The sequence below is a fragment of the Choloepus didactylus genome, chromosome 15, assembly GCF_015220235.1.
Source record: "Choloepus didactylus isolate mChoDid1 chromosome 15, mChoDid1.pri, whole genome shotgun sequence".
Classification (NCBI taxonomy): Eukaryota; Metazoa; Chordata; class Mammalia; order Pilosa; family Megalonychidae; genus Choloepus; species Choloepus didactylus.
The window spans coordinates 71,005,346-71,028,400 of record NC_051321.1 but is presented as its reverse complement, the minus strand read 5'-3'; the positions used below and the strand labels follow the sequence as shown (position 1 = coordinate 71,028,400).

General features: G+C 35.5%; 1 protein-coding gene across 4 annotated transcripts in view; it reads right to left on the bottom strand.

The window, feature by feature from the left end:
- The window catches only part of ADK (adenosine kinase), a 559,277-nt gene that overhangs the window by 107,622 nt on the left and 428,600 nt on the right, over nt 1–23,055 (bottom strand). For all 4 annotated transcript variants that reach the window (XM_037804922.1, XM_037804925.1, XM_037804923.1 and 1 more), the window contains exon 8: nt 6,716–6,751. In XM_037804922.1, the coding sequence (XP_037660850.1) occupies nt 6,716–6,751 (36 nt within the window). The remainder of the gene's footprint in view (nt 1–6,715; nt 6,752–23,055) is intronic.

Below are 23,055 nucleotides of genomic sequence, written 5' to 3'. Positions count from 1 at the left end.
ACATCACTAGCAATAAGAAATAAAGAATCATGTCACTCACTGATGTGATGCACTAAGGGCACATCACTTCTGTGGTATTCCTGTCAAAAATGCACAGCCTCAACTTAATCATGAGAAAACATTAAACAAATCCAAATGAGAGAAAATCTACAAAGTAACCGACCAGAGCTCTTCAAAAGTGTGAAGGTCATAAATGACAAGACTGAGAAATTGTCACAGATTGGAGGAGACTGAGGACACATGATAACTAAATGCAATATGGGATTCTGGGTTGGATTCTGGAACAGAAAAAGGAAATTGAAGGAAAAACGGATGAAATCAGAATAAATAAAGTCTGCAGTTGAGATACTTGTATTTTAACATTGTTAATTCCCTGGTTTTGATCATTACACTTTGGTTAAGTAAAATGTTAATATTAGGGAAAGCTGGGTGAGGGCCATAATGTAACTACTGTTTTTGCAACTTTTCTAAATTCTAGAATTATTTCAAAATAGAAAGTTAAAAATAGTTGTCTTGAGAGTTCACATGCTACACACTTAATAAAAACGAATTTCATTCCTTTAATACTATCATTTTAATACTCTCCAAAGCTGTCACATCTTGAGCTGCTTCGAAATCTCTAAAAAGTGCTAAAGAGTTCTGAGTATTGAGAATTCAATTTTGGCATTTAGTAAGGGAGAAGAAAGAGGAAAGGGGAGAGGAGAAGTAGAAGAAAACTCACATAAATTGAGTTATGGGCCATGTGTATAGTTTTAAGATACTCATTAAATCTTAACTACTCTAGGCAGTAGGTACTATTCCTATATCCTCACTTTATAGATGAAGAAATTGAGTCATGGCGAGATTAAGTAATTTGCCTAAGGTCACAAATAGACTTAGGGCTAGCACTCACTGAGTTTGACCCCAACCACTATTCCATGCTATCCACAGATTATATTGCTTCTATGAATTCTGGCAATGTGCTTTTTATTGTTGTTATTGCAAAACTATATCATTTTCATTCCAAATCATTTTTATGCCACATTGACAAGTCATTTCTGATCTTATATTTAAGTTTGCTATTTTTTCTTAATTATTCTGGCTTGTATTTTACCCTAGTGAATTCCAGTCTTTAAGTTTCAAGATATTTCTCATTTTTTGAGGTCAATCTGAAATCTAATATTATTCAAATTTGAAAGAGAGAGATTAGACTACCAGACTTAAAGAGGTGAGTTCTAGTTCTGATGCCATTACTTATAAGCTATGTGACCTTGAACAAGACATGTAACCTATTTTTTATCTGCTGAACTTAGATGACAATATAGTCCATACCTCTAAAGGTTTGTGTGAGCATTAAATGTATTAATGATATGTAGGGAAAAGGTTTTATAAACTGTGAAATGTTTTATGAATGTGAAGTGAAACTTCTACTGTCACTTATCACACGTTAAATTTAGCTTGCCTTCTAATTTAAAGAATATACACTCTGTTCCACTTTTAACAAGCTGGTGATACAAATGTAAAACAATATGCCAGGATCCACCTAGTTCTGTGGAATACCAATCACGACGTTCCAAACATTGCCTCATTTAACCATAACATTTCTAAACAGAAACTCCTCTAACAGTTAATGGTATTCATAAAGATGTGTTTCCAGCTTTATCTGATGCTACCTTCCTCCTCACTCACTCATTCCAGGAACACTGGCCTTCCCCCAGTTCTTGGAGTACATTATGCTCTTTCTTGTTTAGGGGTCTTTTTGCTATTGTTCTCCTGGTTTTTTTGGGGGGAGAGGGCTGTATACTTTTTTTCTTTTTTTTTGGCTTTTTTTCTGTCATGGCTAGACATTTGTATTTTTTAGGTTTTGCTTCCTCAGTGAGTCCTTCCATGACCATGTGTTCTACTTTGCCAACGCTGCCGGGATGCAAAACACCAGAAATGGATTGGTTTTTATAAAGGGGGTTTATTTGGTTACAAAGTTACAGTTTTAAGGCCATAAAGCATCAACAATCGGGTACCTTCACTGGACATGGCCGATGGTGTCTGGAAAACCTGTTAGGTGGGAAGGCACATGGCTGGCGTCTGCTCCAAAGTTCTGGGTTCAAAATAGCTTTCTCCCAGACATTCCTCTCTAGGCTGTAGTTCCTCAAAAATGTCACTCTTAGTTGCTCTTTGGATGTTTGTCCTCTCTTAGTTTCTCCGGAGCAAGAGTCTGCTTTCAACAGCCATCTTCAAACTGTCTCTCATCTGCAGCTACTCTCTCAGCTTCTGTGCATTCTTCAAAGTGTCCTTCTTGGCTGTAGCTCCTCTTCAAAATGTCACTCTCAGCTGCACTTCAGAATGTCACTCACAGCCGCACTGAGTTCCTTCTGTTTGTCAGCTCATTTATATGGCTCCAGTGATTTAATTTAGACCCACCCTAAATGGGTGGGGCACATCTCCACGGAAACACTCAAAGAATTACAATCTAATCAACAGTGATATGTCTGCCCACACAAGATTACATCACAGATAATGGTGTTTTGGGGGACATAACACATCCAAACCGTGATATCTAAAATAGGAACCAACCCCCCCACCCCCACCCACATCCTCTTTCACAATACACTGTATGGACATTTTTACCTTATCTTCGGGATCTATCAGTTTGGCACATAGTGCTCTGTAAATACTTGTTGAATGAATAAAAGATTAAATGAAGATAATCAGAAGATTATCCTATCTCGTTTCCTTAGTCTGTTTTAAAACTGTCCTTTTGGGGCCCAGGCACCTTTGAAGGCATTATTGTACTCTCTTAACCTGCAGGACCTGATTTTGTGAGTGTCTTATTCCCAGAAATTCTGGGTGTTCATTCATTGTCTTTTCCATATTTGTAACAGACACAGGAACCTTAGAACAACTTGGGAGAATTTTTTGAGAATCAACAGGCCCCGAATACTCTCCATGTTCTATTCAGTGCTATTCAATGGAACTTTCTGTGATGATGTATATGCTCTATATCTGCACTGTCCAATATGGTAGTCACTAGCTACACATGGCTATGGAGCATGTGAAATGTGCCTAGTGTGACTGAAAAACTGAATTTTAAATTTTACTTACTTTTAATTTAAATAGTCACATGTGACTAGGTGGATACCGTATTGGATAGCACAATTCTATACTGTCCTCTCTCAGTGGTATAAGATGATACAATCATTGGTTAGAGAAAGGATAAGAGTCTGGGATCCTCTGCATAGAATAGGGGTTATGGAAGAAATAGGAAAAAGGAGGATTGCTTTGCTTCCTTTATGAACAGATATATAATAGATCTTAGAGCTCCAAAATAAGAAAATTAAAATTTGTTGCTTGGAGTAAAAAGTGAATAAATAATTCAATAGAGAAGGTACGAATTTCCTTAATCATTTGGCACATACTCTATAGCACAATGAAATTACAGAGAATATCTATATTTAGCTTTTGGAGGTATTTTCTTCACTTTACTTAATTTAAACCAATATTCAATACTTTTTTTTTTAAAGTCTTCATAATAAAACATGCTTTTAAGCACTTATTTTTATTTAGGTTCTAAAAATAAAATCTTTAATAGGTTCAGCTCAAGATTAGGTAGATTCAAAGACACACTGCTGTCTGAACTGATTTTCCAGAATAATAAAAAAGCCTTATGAAACTTTTTACTCCAAGAATTGTCATTTTAAATTCTTAGCAGGTCTGTCATTTAAATCAGGCACTATGCAATTTTCCATCATATATATATATATATATATATATATATACATACATACATACATCTCCTCTCTCTACTGCTTTGTGCTCTGCCCAGCTCCCAGTTTTTATCTCATTCTCCAGTGCCCTCCTAAGCTGCCTCTTCTTACTGAAAATTGCCCAATTCATTTTAAAGATTAAAGATTTCCTAAAAGAAAGATTATCTAAAATTTGCAGAGAGGCTAACCAGAGTATCATAAATAATGCTGCTGAGATATTTCCTGATGAATAAACACTGGTTATTTTTAGAGGCATTTGAATTGGTCTTCAGCAGACAGATCACTAGTGGCAAAACAGTGGCTTTGGGAACTGATTGGGATTTATAACAGAAAATGAGGGTAGGACAGCAGAGCTGGTAGGAAGAAAAAATGTTCACCTTTCCTTTTTAATCTTTTCATTTCTCTCCTCTCAGTCATGAAACAAATTTAAAGGCAAAATTGAAGTTGGGGGGGATAAAATATAGACTTTGTCTAGTTTGTCACACCAGATTTGAGAGCATTAATACATTAATACAGACAGAAAACTATTAAGATAAAGTGATTTATTCTTATTTGCGTCTAAGAATACCAAGTTCCAAGCCAATACTTTCATACTACTATCTAATGAACTAAGGAAACTTTAATGACATTTGAAATCATTGAATTTCTCCTGATAGCATTCTGTAACACAAATGCATTATATTTTATTAACAATACTACTTGAGGTTTTTTGACTCATAGCTCAAATATATTCTATAATGCTTGTAATGCTTTAGGTCTAGCGTATCACTGTCCATCTAACCAACAGACCACTTTTGCTATGTCAGGAGGTAATAAGGTATGCCATTATCATCATCATTACTTTGGACATATACTGTAACCAATTATGGCAGCTTTATGGTAAAAAGAAACAATTCAGGAATCAGTAAGTGAGAACTAATGGAAAAATTAATATTGTGCTGGTTAGTAGAAAAAAGCAAAAATAGTTTGTTGTTAAGACTGAATTTAAACCAAGCATATTCAAAGTGTGTAGTTCAAATGAGCAATAAAACTATCTAGTAGTCAGGCTTAATCAACTATTTAAAAAAATTATCTAAGTATTACAGGATCATGCACATTTGTTATACAACATATTTCCAAGCATCTGTAAAACTGATTATTTTATAGAATCAAAATACATTTTTTATGCTAACACAGAAAACTGACAGGACACATATATTCTATGAGCTTTTATCTGTTGAGAATTTTGATATAACATATACTTTTTTTGTTTTCTTGAATCTGCAGATTTTATTGAGATATATTCACGTACCATATATTCCATCAAAAGTATACAGTGTCTCACAATATTATCACTTAGCTGTGCAATCATCATCACACTCAATTTTAGGCAATTTTCATTGCTCCAAAGAGAAAAATAACAGACACAAAAAAGGAAAACTAAAAATATCCCATATCCCTTATCCCCCTCCTATTACTGACTCCTAGTATTGGTGTGGTAAGGATATACATTTTTAATATTAAACTTTAACATCAATGAAACTTTACTTACATTCTTATGATCAAAACATTTGACTATTAAATTGAATATTCCCTGATTACATTTAGTTCTATATAAATTGTCAGTTTGGGAATTACAAAGTGAAACATTAGAAAAACAAAAAACAACAGAACAATCTTTATTCCTTCTTCTACATGTGACTCAACCTACAAAACAAACTCCCAAAAAACTATCACAGTTCCCAATAATTCAGAAGAGTCAGGGTTCCCTGCCCTGAAATAGTACTCTTGAAGGACCTTGAAAGTAGAATACTTATACCATAAGCTCATCATCTCCCTCTATGAGGAGGAAAATCTATGTCTGGTTGTAAAGTCCAGTAACATGGAAACATGCATGTGTATTACTTTGTTATTGATAGTGAATCTACCTTTAGTACATTTAAATAAAAGGTTCCAACCCCTTTCTCTAAAGAAATCAAAGTAGGCTTACTAATACTATCTAATCAATTCTCACAACTTCTCAAAATGGTAGGGAACTTTAAGCATGTAAATAAAGAGAGAGTTTCTATATTCCACTTCTATGCAGGTTAAAATTTACTTTATTATTACCACCCAACATTCCAAGTTGTTGCATAGAACACAGCATTCTATATAGTTCTGGCTCAATAAATCAGATAGTCACAAAAGACTCAAACTCAGCTCATTCTGTCAATTAATGGGTTCAGTTAAACAGTGTTTTCAAAAAATTCATTTGAAGATGGATATTATACATAAGTAAAAACATAGTCTTGACTGTTATTTTAATTGAGCCAACACTAACCAAAGAATTTAGAATTGTGACAGAATAATAATTCTACTAGGAAAACAGAATTGGAACCTGGAAATTAAAGCCAATTATTGATATGCAGCTTTAGAAAATTTATGTATATTTTATGCTATTAAAAAAAAGGAAAAAAAGAAGAAAAATTGCAAACAGGAAGTTTATATTAGCAGGATCTAAATTAATCAGGTCCTAACAACTGTTAAGTACAACCTTTTGGAAATTAATTTGCACAATGATAATCTACATGTGGTAGGGTTGAAATTATTTAAATGACATTATATTTCACTATTTAGTCTTGCTCCACCACTGCTTTAGCGGTGAATCCTTATGAAATGTAATGCAGCTAATGAGGTAGCTTTTTAACTGAACAAACTGACAGGCCCCATATCTGCAGAGGCAGCTTGAAACCGTGCCCAACCTCTTGGCTTCCCAAGAGGCTTTTCAAAATTCAATAAATAACATCTGTAGGCGATGTTGGGTGCAGACCTAGCAGAGTGCGTCATAACACAGTGCTGGCAGAACAAAGAAACCATGACGACTGCCAAGTTTCCATGGCAACTGCTGCGAGGCTCTGAGAGTATAATAGCACATCAATCACTGTCCAAAAGAACTTCATTATCAGCTAGAAAAAACCTTTAGGATCTGTTTAGCGTGCAATTGTGGGTTAACTCACCTCAAAGCCTTGCTCTCTAGCAAAAGTGGCAGCTTCCTGAAATAAAAAAAAAAAGAACAGTTAATTATAAAGTGCTAGGTAATGAAGAAATAATCCATTTTGAAACTCATTCAAACGGTCTTCTTTTTACACAATTATCTCAATATACCCACATAGTTTAATTTTTATTCTTCCACCAAAAAGGGTTTCTTTTTTCTCCTGGCATAAAAAAAAAAAAAAAAAAAAGGCAGCATAATGTCAACACACTTCACAAGTTAGAATAAAGAAGATGAAGTGTATGTTTTGACTGTAGCTGCCACAGTGAGTTCAGGTGTTCTGACCCTGGCAAAGAAAGACTTTTTTTTTTTTTTTAGGTTTTGAAACCTAAGGAACATGCTGGTAGTTATATTTTTAATTAAAACAATATCTCTCAGAAAGCTCTTCTTTAGTGAACACCTGCTAATAAATGTATAGATTCAAAAACATCACCATTTTGCAACCCCTGTAAAGAAATTTATTTAAGCAAGGATCATCAATGGATGCTAAATTCATTAGGTGAAAGGATGATGGGAAACTGGATATTTCCATGGAATCAAAGTATTGCAGATTACATACTGGTCATTGGGAGTAAAGCACAACTTTATAATGGAAGGATCAAGCTGTCATCACCACAACCCAGTGACTGATCTTGTCAACTTATCATCACTAATAGTGGGGCCACCAAATATTATGTGCCTTCTGTTATGATGCAATATAAAGTATATAGCATCACCTATTAAGTATTCTGTTCTGGCCCAAAACTTAATATGAATTACTTAAAACTTTAGTTCAATGACTTGCAGTCTATAGGAACTATAGGGAATAGGGGAACAAGTTAAAAGATACATTGAGGAAGCACTTGGACAAATCCATAAGGTAGGACATTCTACAGGACAATTAGCTTGGTATCTTCAACAGGGAATGTCATGATAAAATGGGGCAGGAAGCAACCAAAGTCAAGACACGGACCTTAAACAAATCCTATTTTGAACAAATTATCTATAAAAGACATTTTGGGGAAATTGTAGAAATTTGAGTACGAAAATGTGAATTAGGTAATATTAAGGAATTATCAGTTTTGTTGGGTATGATCAAGAAAATGTTCTCTTTTCTAAAGATGTCTTCTGAAGTATTCAGGGATCAAATGTCATGATAACAGTAATTTACTTCAAAATACTTCAAAAAATTAAAGTGAAGCAAAACTGAGAGATAAATCCAAACTCCTACTTAGCACACATATATCTATATATCGTATGTAGGGGGTTCAGTATCTACTTTTTTGTATGTTTGAAAATTTTCATAATAAACAGACTAAAAATTTCCCTTTAATATAAGACATCAGGGTAACAAAAGTCAAACAAATTAAAATTTTAAAAAATATGCTACAACATTAAAAATCTTAAGGGCACAATCTGACAAACATTATTACATACCCCAATGCCTTAAAACAGGTTGTCAAACGACAAAAACACATCTATGTAACCAAATCCTTTCTTTTACTTAATTCTTTGCTTTGTGCATATATTTTAACTTTAGGACTGATAGAAAATAGAGGCAATGTTACTTTTCAACACTACTTTCCTCTTGAAAATGAAAAAAAAAAATTGCAGACAACTGTCAAGAGCCTCTACATCTTAACTTACATTCCTCCAAAATTATCTTTGCCAAGAGATATTAATAGAAAGATGGGATTTGAGCCTGAGTGGTGAGCAGATCCAACTCAACTGAAATGACTGCTGCACCAAACCATGTAAGGCAGAAAATACAGTCAGTGTCTCCAGCACAAATTTGCGTACTCTCTACATGTTGGGAAAAACACTAGGAAAAATGTACGCATGCATGCACTTATGGTTCAATATACTAATAATATGTAGATTTAGGGAATCATTTTGAAAGTTTGGAAAAGTCAAAATGGGCAATGAGGTGAACACTGAAGTTAATAGAAAGTGATAGCTGAAGGGTCAGCTCTTTAGGCTGTTCAACAGAGAAATGTAAGACTGACTAGGTTAGCCTTAGCTGATGCAGACCAAAAAAAAATTGAATCTGGACAATTGGCACAAGCAAGTTTAGCCTCTTTGATGATTTACTTACAATAGAATTTTGTACATTGAATAATCAATAATATTTGCTGGCCTGCATGTCAAGAAAAAGGTTCAAAAGATAGCAAAGTAGTGCTTTTCCAAGCTGTCATATAATTAACCAAGCTAGTTTTTATATTAAAAAGACAAATGCAAAGCTCTGTGAGAAATGTTTATTTATATGGAATTTTACTGAAGACATGAAAGAACCCCAAGAGCTGTAAGATAAAGTAAAAATGAAACTGTAAGACCAAAATTGCACTAAAACCTAATGATTCAAAGTTGCTCACACAAATGTAGTTAGAAATTAACTAGATTTACTAGAACTAACTAAAACTAATTGCAAGAAGACACTAATACGTGTGAAACCATTTTTTTTTTTAAGGAAACTAGGCCCTAGGACACTTCCCCATCTGTAAACTATTCTCAGTATCAACATATTCTGACTGAGGAAGGACATGCTTAAGAACAGTCAACTTAATTTTTTGTTTCAGCTCCTCCTCACACAGGTTTGCAGAACTATGCCTTATCACTAGAAAAGCCAAGCACTTGTTCTGTGGCTTAAAAAGATCTTATCTCATGATTTCCTCCCACCTTCCTTTGATCTTGGGCTGGTGCCCCCAGTCACTCTATCAGAAAAGGCAGCTGGCTCACATCACTGCCGACTTTCCCACAGCTAACCTCTGATCTGAAGGTGTTTGTAGATTCAATGATGAAACATTTATTTTTCCCTCTCAGCAAAACAAACAAAACAACACAGGGGAACAGTTTGACCCAGTAAGAATTTTAAGTAGAACGATGGTCCTTAGATTCGCTGCATGGGACAGAAAGAAAGGGCATTAGGTCAGAAAGCAAGGAAAAAGGAAGGGTCATAGATGGTAGGCAGAAGAGCGAAACAGGTTCCAAATATCAGGGGTAATTTCAAGTGAACTGAGCACACTAAATTGAAAAGGCCTATTTAATGTGCCTTCCAAGTAAAAGTGAGAAAAGAAAACAAGCAAGTCCCCATCTGTGCTGCCCCAGGGCGCCTCGTAGTGAGTTTCACAAATCTAATGAAGTAGTCAGGTTAAAATCCAACCTCAGAGTGGATGTGACATGTGGAGAACAGCTAGGGTTAGAATAGAGAAGCAGGGCGGTTCCTAATGCAGGTGATTATCCATGTGATAATCATTATATTTACAGGCTTTCCATTGTAGATCTGACATCAAAAAATCACAAAGGAGGAGGGATTAAGGAAATAAACAACTGACAGAGGCTTTACTGCTCCCCTGAGAGTGTAGCTCTTTCATTCATGCATGACAGGCAACAAAAGCAAAACCCAACAGGCCAGGAAAGAGTATTTCTGAGAAGGCTGGATTTCACATTAACACTTCTTTCCATTTTGATAACTTTCACTAGTATTCAGTTGCTCAAGCAGGTCACATTTTCAGAAACAGTTCCCATTGTTGTCTATGCTAGAACACAGTATCATTTTTGGTTTACAATGAATGATACTCACATAATATGTCTTTTATGACAACAGAGTCATTTTTTCCTTCCTGGAATTGAGTGTTGTGAATAAAATGACATATAATTAAAGTCTTAGACTCTCATCTATACTGCGCCATTTAGGAATTACAGTAGGCTTGCGGCTTCACCCACCAGGCTAAAATGGTGCTGGTGAAACAACAACGAAGTATGGTTTTTGAATCAAGGTTTAAAAAAAGGCTGTAATGCATGGTTAATAAAAACTATGGAATACTTATTTTAAGAGCTATTTAAAGGGATTAGCAAACCACTATTAAAAAGCACAATCTTCAGGTTATACAGGAAAGAGAAACTCAAGTGCATGTTTGTGTGCAAAAAAGACAACTGTTTCCTTTGTATTCAACAGAGGAGAAAACTATTTCCTCTGCATTCTGTCTGATTACACCTCAGATCTCATTTATAACAGAATTATTTAGAATCAATATTAAACTAAAATAAGACTTGTCCATATTCTTATTTCAATTCCAATCATTATTAGTTTTATAAAAATACAATTAATTTCTGTGTATTGACTTTGTATCCTGAGACCCTGCCAAATTCACTTCTTAGTTCTAGGAGCCCTTTGGAGATTCTTTAGGATTTCCTACATAGACGATTATGTCTTCCGTGAAAAAGATAGTTGTCCACATTCTTATTAACATATTCATACCAAAAGTTACTTTGAGAAGTTAGTGAAAACCTTTATAATAAACAATTCACCTGTCTTTTCTCCAGGGTGACCACTATTACCAGGATAGCTCTCAACCCTTGCCCTCCTGGCTTCCTCCTCTGCAATTCAAGGCATTGAACCCAGTTAGAACTATTACCTGCCTGCTTATGTCACCATGCTGGTTTTTGATCTGAGACATGAGGGGCCTTGGGTATAAGCTGAAATTTCATGTCCTGAGACAGAAAGGGAGAGGGTACAACATAGGGCCAAAGAAAAGTCACTTCTGACTATCCACAGAAAGCAGTTCATCCACCTCAAACAGACTAGTATGTTGCTCCAATGCTAGGAGGAAGCAGAAGATTCTAAGTATATGATGCTCTGGCTCTCACTGGGAGCCCCCATGGTCTTATACAAGTCATGGGAGTCCAGAGCTTTGGGAAAAGCCAAAGGAAAAAGGAGCCATCAGTGAAATAAAGAGTGGCTCTCTGCCTGTTCTGTTTTACTTTGTCTGTTCATCTCTCCATCCAACAAATATTTACCTCCTAAATATGGTTTTAGGCTAACAGATAGCTACATGATGGTATATCTCCCTCTATATATTATATAAAATCCATATCTTCGTATATAAATTTATTTGTGTGTGTGTGTGTAGAGGAAGAGAGACGTCATCCTGTGGCTATCTATAGAGACGGAGAGAAAGGAGAGAGAAATTTATATGCAAACAAATTTATATACAAATAGATGAACTGTTATTTTACATAATACAGATAATACATAATAGATTTTTCCTGGCATATCTAAGAGTTTTCGTCTGTTCCAAAAGTTTAAGGATTCTATACATATATATAAATAAGTCATCAAAACTTCATGCTCATAAGGTGCATCTCATTGTACCTTCAAATAAATCCATTAAAATGAAAATAACTATGTTACCTAATGCATTAAAAATTTCAAGCTGCTATCCTACCCAACTAAAGGGCTTTTGCTAAATATCCTACTTGAAATAAACGGGCAAGCGTTAACTACTCCTAAATGCACAGGAATTCTTTACTGTGCTTGACAAGGCAGCAATGCAAGAGCTCATTTTTCCAAAGCAGGAGAAAAGTTTGGGTTCTCAATTCATGTATGTTTTTCGTTTTGGAAATGTCCCACTAAATATATGAGGTAACCTCATGAGGATAACAACTGTGAACATTTAATTGCCAAAAGACTTTCAATAATGTGACCTAAGAGGGAAGTGATACATAAAAGTATAGCAGTTGCAATGTAGCCTAAATTAACTTTCTTCAAAAACAAACTGCAGCTTCTGCAAATATAAAATCTACCCCAATAGTAAGGCCAGGGATCTGAGATAATTGAGAAGTACTCTCTTTGAGTGGGTTTAAATGCATGATAGTACTGGTTATGAGTACTAGCTAAATGGAAACAGTACAGAGCTTAGAATCAGAAGAACTATACTAAGGTTCCCGTTTCACAGCTTATCTGTTATATAATCTTAAGTAAATCACTCAGTGCATCAGTTTCTTTATCAATAAAATTGGGGCTGACAATACCTATTTCATTGGATAGTTGCTGGGAATAATATATAATATGAAACCGTAGAACAATTTTGCTATGGAATTCAACTTATTGGTAGGATCACAGGACAGTTTAAACAAATGGGTTCAGAGAACCCAGAATATATTCAATGATTTGTCATTTCCGTGGACCATAAGTGTAATAGGCAGCTTCGAAAATATCACCCAATGATCCCTGACTCCTGGTAGTCAAACCCTTGTGCATTCCCCTCCCATTGGGTGTGGGCTGGATCTAGTAACTTGCTTCTAACAAATATAATATGGCAAATGTGATGGGATGTCTTGTTCATCTTCTCTTGCACACATGTGCTTTATGAGCCCTCATTCTGGGGGAAGCAAGCTGCCATCTTGCAACGATGGAGAGGCCCACAGAAAACAACCAGCTAGGCTCTGAGACTTGCCAGTGGCCATGTGAGTGAGCTGGAAGTGGCTCTTCCGCCAGCTGAAGCCAACCCCAGCTGAGCAGTGAGTTGACCCTGATTACAGTCAGGAGAGACCCTGGGTCAGAGACACCAACCTAAGATATGCTAGGATTCCTTTCCCTTAGAAACTGTTAGATAAATGTTTGTTGTTCTAAGTCTCTAAGTTTGGGGGTAATTTTCTATGCAGCAATATTCTTTTAGGCTTGAAGAAGTAAGGAGAGGTTTTTGGCTATTACTGGGCACTAGGATGGGCTACTGCAAAAGAGAGTCAATATTTTCTACTGATTGTGCTAAGCATTTACCTATATTATCTCATTTACTCCTCACAATAACCCTGAGTTACAAACCATTATTATTTCTAGTTTATATAATATTTCCATTTCAGAGAGGTTAAGTCACATGGCCAAATTCAGATAATTTCTCATTTACATTATGTTAATAAAAACTTCAAAGCAAGTATTATCAACAGATCAATCACAGGGTAAGCAAATTCTGGAAAGATAATTTAGATATATGCTACTAATGGTTTGGTATAGCTGATTATGGTTAACCATTTTCTCAACACAGTTTAACTGGGAGATATTATCCTTGGTGTGGAATTCATTATTTTGGCTCAAGTTCAGTTTCAATTTACAATTATTCCAAAGTAATGGTTATGTTACTGAGATCACAGTAAGATTTTAAAGTAGTGCTAGAATACACTGGTGAGAAAAATATTATTAAGTTGAAGTCTGATACCATTATAAGGTTTGCAACAGCTGTAGCAGTGATACACCTTTATGCCATAATGAACTCTTATGATAAAGTACTACCTGTTATATATTTTTCTTTTAATAGCATACATCATAACATAAAGACATGTTGCTTCAGCCTTTAAATATGTCCTCATGCTATTCTCCAAACTAGGAATTATCTTTTCTTTACGCTAGCTACAAAATCACTTAAGTTCTTTTTTATGAGACTGCATCAGTGTTATATTACTTTTAATTTTAAACTATTTTTGATGAGGAAAAGTTTTAATTTGTAAATAAAGTAAACGAAGATGGAGAAAAATCTGCAAGCAAAATATGAGCCTGGGAACCATTTTTTAAAAATAAATTTCGTTTCATGAAAATATCTTTACTGGATTTTCCAGAGAATACAATAAATTCAACTTTTCAGAGACTTTCAACCTATGCACTGACTGTTCTAGTTTGCTAATGCTGCCAGAATGCAAAACACCAGAGACGGATTGGCTTTTACAAAAGGGGGTTTATTTGGTTACACAGTTACAGTCCTAAGGCCATAGATGTCCAAAATGTCATCAGCAATCAGATACCTTCACTGGAGGATAGCCAATGGTGTCCGGGAAACCTCTGTTAGCTGGGAAGGCATGTGGCAGAACAGAAATATTATTTAACATTTATTGATTGCCAAAAACTGGGTGGGGCAATGTATAGCTAGAAAGATAGGCATGACCCCTATCTAATAGGTTTAAATAAAAATTAGATAGACAGTATATAAATTATACCTCAATAAACATAATTTGAAAAAAAAAATTAGGTAGCCAAAACACAGGCTAAAAAAATTAGGTTTTAGTTCACAACAGACTTAACTCTTTCAGAAAGTGATTTAATAGCTGATCAGTGTATTCTAGGAAGAAGAGTTGTTCATTCCCACCTTTAAGCATATTTAATGGTGGTAACTAAAGGAAAACAAACTTAGAAAATTTAAAATTGATTAACTACTGAGGTTAATTTCTTTTTCAGAACAACCAAGTTTTTCAGAAGAAGAGAGAGTAGAGAAATGACAGCATAAGAAAATTCTCAGTGTACTAGTCCTCTTATCAGGCATTTTATTTCCACTTTAATAAGGTAACATGTGCATGGCATAAAGGAGGCAGTCAAAAAATGTCAATTCTTTTCCTTTACCCCATATGATCCTCACAAAAACCCTGTAAAAAAGGTACTATTATTCCCATTCTACAGATGAAGATCTGAAGGTTCTGAGAGATTGAAGTATGTCCAAGACCATATAGCAGGTAATTGGTATCACTGGCATCTAGATCTGCGGCCTTTTAAATGGCCTGTGATAGTCTGCTATTGATGAATTATTTCAGCTTTTATAGGTATGAAAAACTCTATTTTCCTATTGTTTTTTGAAAGATATTTTCACTGGGTATAGAATTCCAGGTTGACAATTTTTTTTCTTTCAGTATTTTAAAGATGTTGCTCAAGTCTAGCTTGCACTGTTTCCTACGACAAGCCTGCTCTCATTCTTCAGCTTGTTCCTCTGTATGTAATATGTCTTTTAAGATAAACAAAATGTAATACATCTTTGGATAGGCCTTATTTCCTTCATTCATTGGCAAAAAATTTAAAAACCAAATCACTTACATTAATAAAAAGACAGTAAAAGGCAGGCTAGGTAACCAATTCTACGAGTTTAGATACATGTTTACAGAGGATCATGAGAAAGACTTGGCTGACCAGCACTTGTGATGGGACAAGAAGAGGTTCTGGGATGAGAAAACCTCAGATAGGGAAAGATCAGCCTCCTTGTTAAGTGACTTTCTAATAATTCCTTAACTCTAAATTCAAATATGCACCAATGTCCTTTACATTTTCTGTATTCTATGAACTTTCCCAAGATGTCAGGTTGTGATAATCATTGTTGCTATGAATCCCATTTTCTAGAGGCACTGTGACAACCCTAACTGATACTAGTTTGGAATTTCTGCAGAATTAACTTTCTTATAAAATATGGTAAAAACGAAAACAAAATGAAACAAACAAACAAGAAAAAAACAAAAAGGAAAGCAAGTAATATACAAAACATATAAATGGACAAGAACATGGGGTACAATTTTTTTTTAATATTCTGTGAGTAATGTGGCATAAGATGTGGTCAAGTGTTACTGATTTTAAAGACAGCACAAGTTTCTAGTTGTTTTTATTCTAACTGTAGAGTCCAGTTGCAAAGCTCTCCTATTCTTTGGGTCTCTTTGCTTTTGAGGGAGAAGAGGGAATAAAATTGGAAGTCCCAGTAACATTTAGAGTCCAAAATACTAGTGGATTAAATAAAAAAGGACTAAGGACTACTTTGTACTTATTACCATAACAAAATATAGTAAAAAACAGAGAAGCATCTAATCTCCTACCTTTAGTGAGATATAAAGGTAATTCCCCCCTCCACATCAGAGTTTTTACATATGGATATGTATATAACATATTCCATCCAAAAATCACCAACAACCAGTATTTTTTCTTCCTTTTTGCCAGGTGATTCAGAGTAATTATGCACAAAATGTATTCCAATAGTGTTGTCTTTGAAATGATTCCAATGCACAGAAACTTAGAAGTTTCACAATGGCATGTGGGATGTAACAAGGACAGCCATGGAAGTGACAATCAACATAAGTATCTTAAAGAATAAAAACTACAAAGTCAGAGGAAAAATCCTAATGTGCATGAAAAAGAAATAGGGCAAATGTACAAGTCAGGAGAAAGAAAGATAGAAAAGAAAGAAAGAAAGAGAAAGAAAGAAAGACAGAAAGAAAGAAAGAAAGAAAATATATATTTACTATATAGTAAATAAAGGCATGATTCACTTAGCCTTGCTGTATGAAAATATGTTTGAAGAGATACTGAATACTACTGAAAAGCTCACATTGCACTTGAAACTGAAACGGAAGCCAATCTATTTTGTATTTAGTCTACAAAATAGAATCAATAAATACGTCTATTTTTCTGCCTCACATTTAGTCAGAATTTGAATTAACACATTATCCAACTTTACTGCTTGTTTGTAGCATTCTGTAGTCTCCATGACAAAGGAATTGAAGGTAATACAGCACAGAGGCAGTTACAAAGTATCAAAACAAGTTTTTTTTTTTTTTTTTTTAAGAGAAGTTGTGAGTTTACAAAACAATCATGCATAAAATACAGGATTCATGTACCACCCCACCACCAACATCTTGCATTGGTGTGGAACATTTATTACTATTAAGGATAGCACTTTTAAAAATAACTGTAATTTTTTTTAACAGCAGTTACCTTTGTTACAATTGATGAAAGATTATTAAAATAGTTCTATCTTCCATCCATTATTTATATTAGGTGTATTTTTTTCTCATATGCTACTCTATTAATACCACTTGTAATAGTATCATACATTCTATAATCCATGAAACAACATTCTTTTACTTGTACTATTAACTGCAGTCCATCAACTATACTAGAGTTCACTGTGTTGCACAATCCTAGGTTTTATCTTTTAATTTTTATTTTAATATATACATTCTAAAGTTTCCTCTTCTAACCACATTCATCTATATAGTTTAGGGCTGTTGATTACACTCACAATAATGTGCCACCGTTACTACCATCCATTTTCAAACACTTACCATCAGCCAAAATAGAAGTTTTGTACAAGTTAAGCATAAACTCCTCATTCTCTAGCCTCAATCTATCTTCTGGTAACTTATATTCTAGATTCTAACTATATGAACTTGCTTATTATAATTAATTTATAATAGTGAGATCATACAATATCTGTCTTTTGTATCTGGCTTATTTCACACCCTGTTAAGTGAATGTCCTCAAGGTTCATCCATGTTGTCACATGCATCAGGACTTCACTCCTTCTTACAGCTAAAAAATAGTCCATCATATGTATATACCACATTTTGTTTATCCATTAATTGGCTGACAGGCACTTGGGTTGCTTCCAATTTTTGGCAATTGTGAATAATGCCGCTATGAATATTGGTGTGCAAATGTCTGTTCAAGTCCCTGCTTTCACTTCTGGGTATATGCCTAGTAGCAGGATTGCCGGATCATATGACAGTTATATACTGAGCCTCCTGAGGAACTGCCAAACTGTCTTCCACACTGACTGTACATTTTACGTTCCCACCAACAATGAATGAGTGTTCCTATTTCTCCACATCCTCTCCAACACTTGTAGTTTTCAGTTTTTAATTTTTTTCATAGTGGCCATTCTAGTAGGTGTAAAATGATTATCTCATTGTGGTTGTGATTTGCATTTCCCTAAAAGTTACTGATGCTGAACATCTTTTCATATACTTTTTAGCCATTTGCATTTCCTCTTTGGAAAAATGCCTATTCACGTCTTTTGCTTATTTTTAAATTGGGCTGTTTGTCTTTTTGTTGTTGAGTTGTAGGATTTCTTTATATATTCTGGATATTTGACTCATCAGATATGTGGTTTCCAAATATTTTTGCCCACTGGGTAGTTGCCTTTTCACTTTCTTGACAAAGTTCTTTGAAGCACAAAAGTTTTTAATTTTGAGGAGGTCCATTTATCTACTTTTTATTTCATTTCTTGTGCTTTGGGTGTAAAGTCTAAGAAACCATTGCCACAAGATCTTGAAGATGCTTCCTTACATTTTCTTCTAGGAGTTTTATGGTCCTGGTTTTTATATTTAGGTCTTTGATCCATTTTGAGTTAATTTTGTATAAGGTGTGAGATAGTACCTCTTTTTTGCATATGGTTGTCCAGTTCTCCCAGCACCATTTGTTGAAGAGACAGTTCTTTCCCAGTTGAGTGTACTTGACAGCCTTGTCAAATATCAATTGGCCATAGATGTGAGGGTCTATTTCTGAACTCTCAATTTGATTCCATTGGTCAATATATCTATCTTTAAGTCAGTGCCATGCTGTTTGGACCACCGTAGCTTTGCAATATGTTTTAAAGTCAGGAAGTGTGAGTCCTCCCACTTTGTTCTTTTCTTTCAAGAGGTTTTTGGCCTTTTGGGGCCCCTTACTCTTCCAAATAAATTTGATAATTGGTTTTTCCATTTCTTCAAAGTAGGCTGTTAGAATTTTGATTGGGATTGCACTGATTCTATAAATCAATTTGGGTAGAATTGACATCTTAATGGTATTTAGTCTTCCAGTTCATGAACACAGAATGTCCTTCCATTTACTTAGGTCTTTTTTCTTTCTTTTACCAATATCTTGCAGTTTTTTTTGTGTAAAAGTACTATATATCCTTAGTTAAATTTATTCCTAGGTATTTGATTCTTTTCATTGCCATTCTAAATGGATTTTTTTTTCTTGATTTCCTCCTCATATTGCTCATTGCTAGCAAATAGAAACACCACTGATATTTGCATGTTGATGCTTTATTCCTCCACTTTGCTGAACTTGTTTATTAGCTCCAATAGGTTTGCTGTAGATTTTTTGGGACTTTCTATATATAGGATCATGCCATCTGCAAATAGGAAAACTTCTACTTCTTCCTTTCCAATCTGGATGCCTTATGTTTCTTTTTTTGTCTAACTGCTCTAGTTAGAATTTCTCTTACAAAGCTGAGTAACAGTGGTGATAGTGGGCTTCCTTGTCTTGTTCCCAATCATAGAGGGAAAGCTTTCAGTCTTTCACCATTAAGTATGATGTTAGCTGAGAGTTTTTCATACAGGCCCTTTATCATGTTGAGGAAGTTTCCTTCTATTCCTCTTTCAAAGGGCATTTATGAGGAACGATGCTGGATTTTGTCAGATGCCTTTTCTGCATCAAGATCATCATGTGGTTTTCCTTTGATTTGATAATATGCTGTATGAATTTAATTGATTTTCTTGTGTTGAACCACCCTTGCAAACTTGGGATAAAACCCACTCGATCATCATGTATTACTCTTTAATGTGTTGTTGGATTCAATTTGCAAACATTTTATTGAGGATTTTTGCATCTATATTCATGAGAGAAATTGGTCAGCAATTTTCTTTTCTTGTAGTATCTTTATCTGGCCTTGGTATTAGGGTGATACTGGCATCATAGAATGAGTTAGGTAGTGTCCCCTCCTCTTTAATTTTTTGGAAGTTTGAGCAGTATTGCTATTAATTCTTCTCTGAATGATTGATAGCATTCACCTGTGAAGCCATCTGGTCCTGGGCTTTTCTTTGCTGAGAAGTTTTTCAGGACTGATTCATGACTTTTACTTGTAATTGCTGTTGAGGTCTTCTGTTTCTTATAGAGTCAGTGTAGGTTGTTTGTGTGTCTCTAGGAATTTGTCTATTTCATCTAAGTTGTCTAATTTGTTGGCATATGTTGTTCATAGTATCCTCTCATGATCCTTTTTATTTCTGTAGTGTCAGTAGTAGTGTCCCCTTCTCATTTCTGATTTTATTTATTTGCATCTTCTCTCTTTTTGTCTTTATCAGTGTAGCTAAGAGTTTGTCAATATTATTGCTAGTCTCATAGAACCAACTTTTTGTTTTGCTAATTCTCCTATTGCTTTTGTGTTCTTAATTTGAACTAGTATCAGTAGAGATGGTTTTACGTGTAGTATCTTGTTAGGTTATCAAGTCTACATCTGTAAAAGCTGGAGGCTGAGATAATCACCATGCAATGCAAATCTCCATCCTCTTGCATTGATTTTGACTGTAAAACAATGAAACACTACATTACTTCATACAGCTGGTAAGCTTCTGGTTCTTGGCATGTGGCTATTCTGGAGGGTGAGTTAGCATCCTGCAGTTAAAAGTATGGCTATTTTGTCATGTTGCCTCCTGAAGCCAAGGAACTCCATTTACTAGTGATTTGGGTAGCAGATTCTTTACAAATTCTGCATGATCACATGCATGTGCTATAGATGCTGGTAATCATTAATCTCTTCTGATTGTAACTCAAGCAGCTAGTCACATTCTCTGGCACAAATACAATTCTCCCTTCACAACTCACAAGAAAGAAAAATTTCCACTCAAAGCCTCCAGAAGAAGAGGTCCCAAAGATTCCTTTTCAATCACTCCTTGATTACTCGATGAGATGTCTGATTTCTGTACATCATCATCAGTTGCCAATTTCTGTTGTTCCATTCTATTCATTAGCTATATTTGACTGTCTTTTTCAAAATCTTGCATTTGTCTGGTTTTACATTCAAGCTGTCAATGTCACTGATGTTGACAGACATTAACTCAGCTAGCTCTTCCAAATATTTACTTTCTTGCTCATGGCACCTCTTTTCAGTGCTTGATGCTACTGTGTCACAGGGTGATCATTTTCTATATGTGAATCTGGGTTAGCAGGGTCAGGTGAACTGTCTCCAAGGCCACTCACGTTGAAAAACTTCACACCTGGGAGACTTCCTTCTTATAATGAGTCTTTAAGACAGATACGGTCAAATCTTCTGCTCCAGAGGGTAGCCTCCAGGGAAATGGAGTAACATGTTTTCTAGAGATGGCTCTTGTCTTTTCACCCTCACTTCATTTAAGGCCAATTATACAAGCTACTCATTTATTTCTAAACCACTAAGAGCAGCATTTAGTGATGTCTTAGAAGATTACTTCATTCTCTGATTAGCAGGGAATCTCAGAATTAGATATTCTAAATGTTGGTGCCTTCATTTAGAAGCAGATTCCTACAGTGATCTTGGCTGATGGTCCTTGATTTTATCTTCAGAACCAGTTCCAGATACATTTCGCTAGTATGGCTATATCAGCCAGCCACTGCAAGGCCATCGTCACAGCTCTTCGGCCCCTCATTCAGAGCAGGTGCCCCCCATCTCCCCGCCAGGGGATGCAGAACAATTCTGACATGGGCACCGCTCCAGGGAGCAGGAGAAAGGAGGGCTGGCCTTGGTCCAGCTGTCTGTGGAGAGGGCTCAGCGAATTGAGTCAGTCTCTTGCTCTCCTGGCCTGAAGAACAGGCATTTCAACCCCTCTCTATGGCTGCCATGTTCTCCTTCTCCTACTCTTTGGCCACCATCACTGCCACTCCCTGCTCGCAGCCCTGCCCCACTGACATTTTTAGGGTATTGAATATTATAAAAACTGGGTTAACAGATGGCATGTGGTATTATTTTTCTTAAAAGCAACGTTGATCGATTGTACACAGTATTACAAGTTGGCTCCCACCTACACCCATCTCAGGAACTATTTTCTCATGAACTTTTTGAAAAGGATTTTATCTTTTTTTTCCTAGGGAAGGATGATTTTGTACAGCATAAAATATAAAAATATTTATTTTAACAAAAAGAACACTTGATTTCCCTCTGAGGTTTAAGCTCAGCTCTCCTCCAAATTTCTTTCTATCTTCAATCACTCCATTTCCTGAATATTTTCCCTCCTTTAGATCTTTGGTCAAGTACTCCCCACCTTGCTCCAGCACATTCAGGCTCTTTTTTTTGGCTCTATCAAGTCCACAGGCTAATTTAATAGGTGAAAATGAGACTTTACTTATGTTTTAAATTTCCATTTCTTTGACTACCTGTGAGTGTGAATCTCCCGACCCACTCCTAGAAATTCTCCTCTCCACTTTTCTGTTACATATCTTCTTTCTCCTTCTCTCACCTTTCTGTTGCTTAAATCTCTCTTCTGCTAAACTCCCTAAAAGTAGTCTTCCTACTTCCCATTTCTCATTTTTCAACCTTCCAATCTTTTCTCTCTTTACACTTTTTGGGTAATTTCCCGTATTCCGTTCATTCAAAATCATCAGCGGATATCCTGCCAATACCTTACTTGCACATCCTGGGTCTCTTTGGCACTTTCTTTCTCTTTGCATCTGACAGCTTCCAAGTTCTGCCAAGTTGGTTTTATAGGAATCAAGGCCTATAATATCTATACTCTTGTTTCCATTCCTTCTGACACACACTTAGATCTTCTTACCCAGATTACTGCTGTAGTCTCTTAATCAGTCTCTGGTACAGAATGAATGCATTCTTGTACACCTTGTACACCCACCTTCCCAAATACCAATTGTGATTAGCCTTTGCTCAAAAAGCTATCTACTTGTTCATTATTAAAATCCCAGTTCTATAGCCTAACTTTCAAAGGTCTTCCATAATATGTCCCTAATTTTTCTTCCTAACCTCATCTTTTACTATTTCCTCACACATCTATCAGAAGCCACTCAAACTAGAATAACTGCGATTCTCTGAACATGCCCTAGACTTTTCAGCCTACATTTACCTTGCACATGTAGGCTCTAAATTAATTAGAATACTTCATCCACCTTTGTCAAAACCCAGCCATCCCTCCAGGGTTAGTTCAACCGTCTTCTGCTTAATGGAAGCCTTCTTGAATTGTTCATGGTCTCCTCTTCTTCTGTCTCCAGAAGCAGATTTCTGC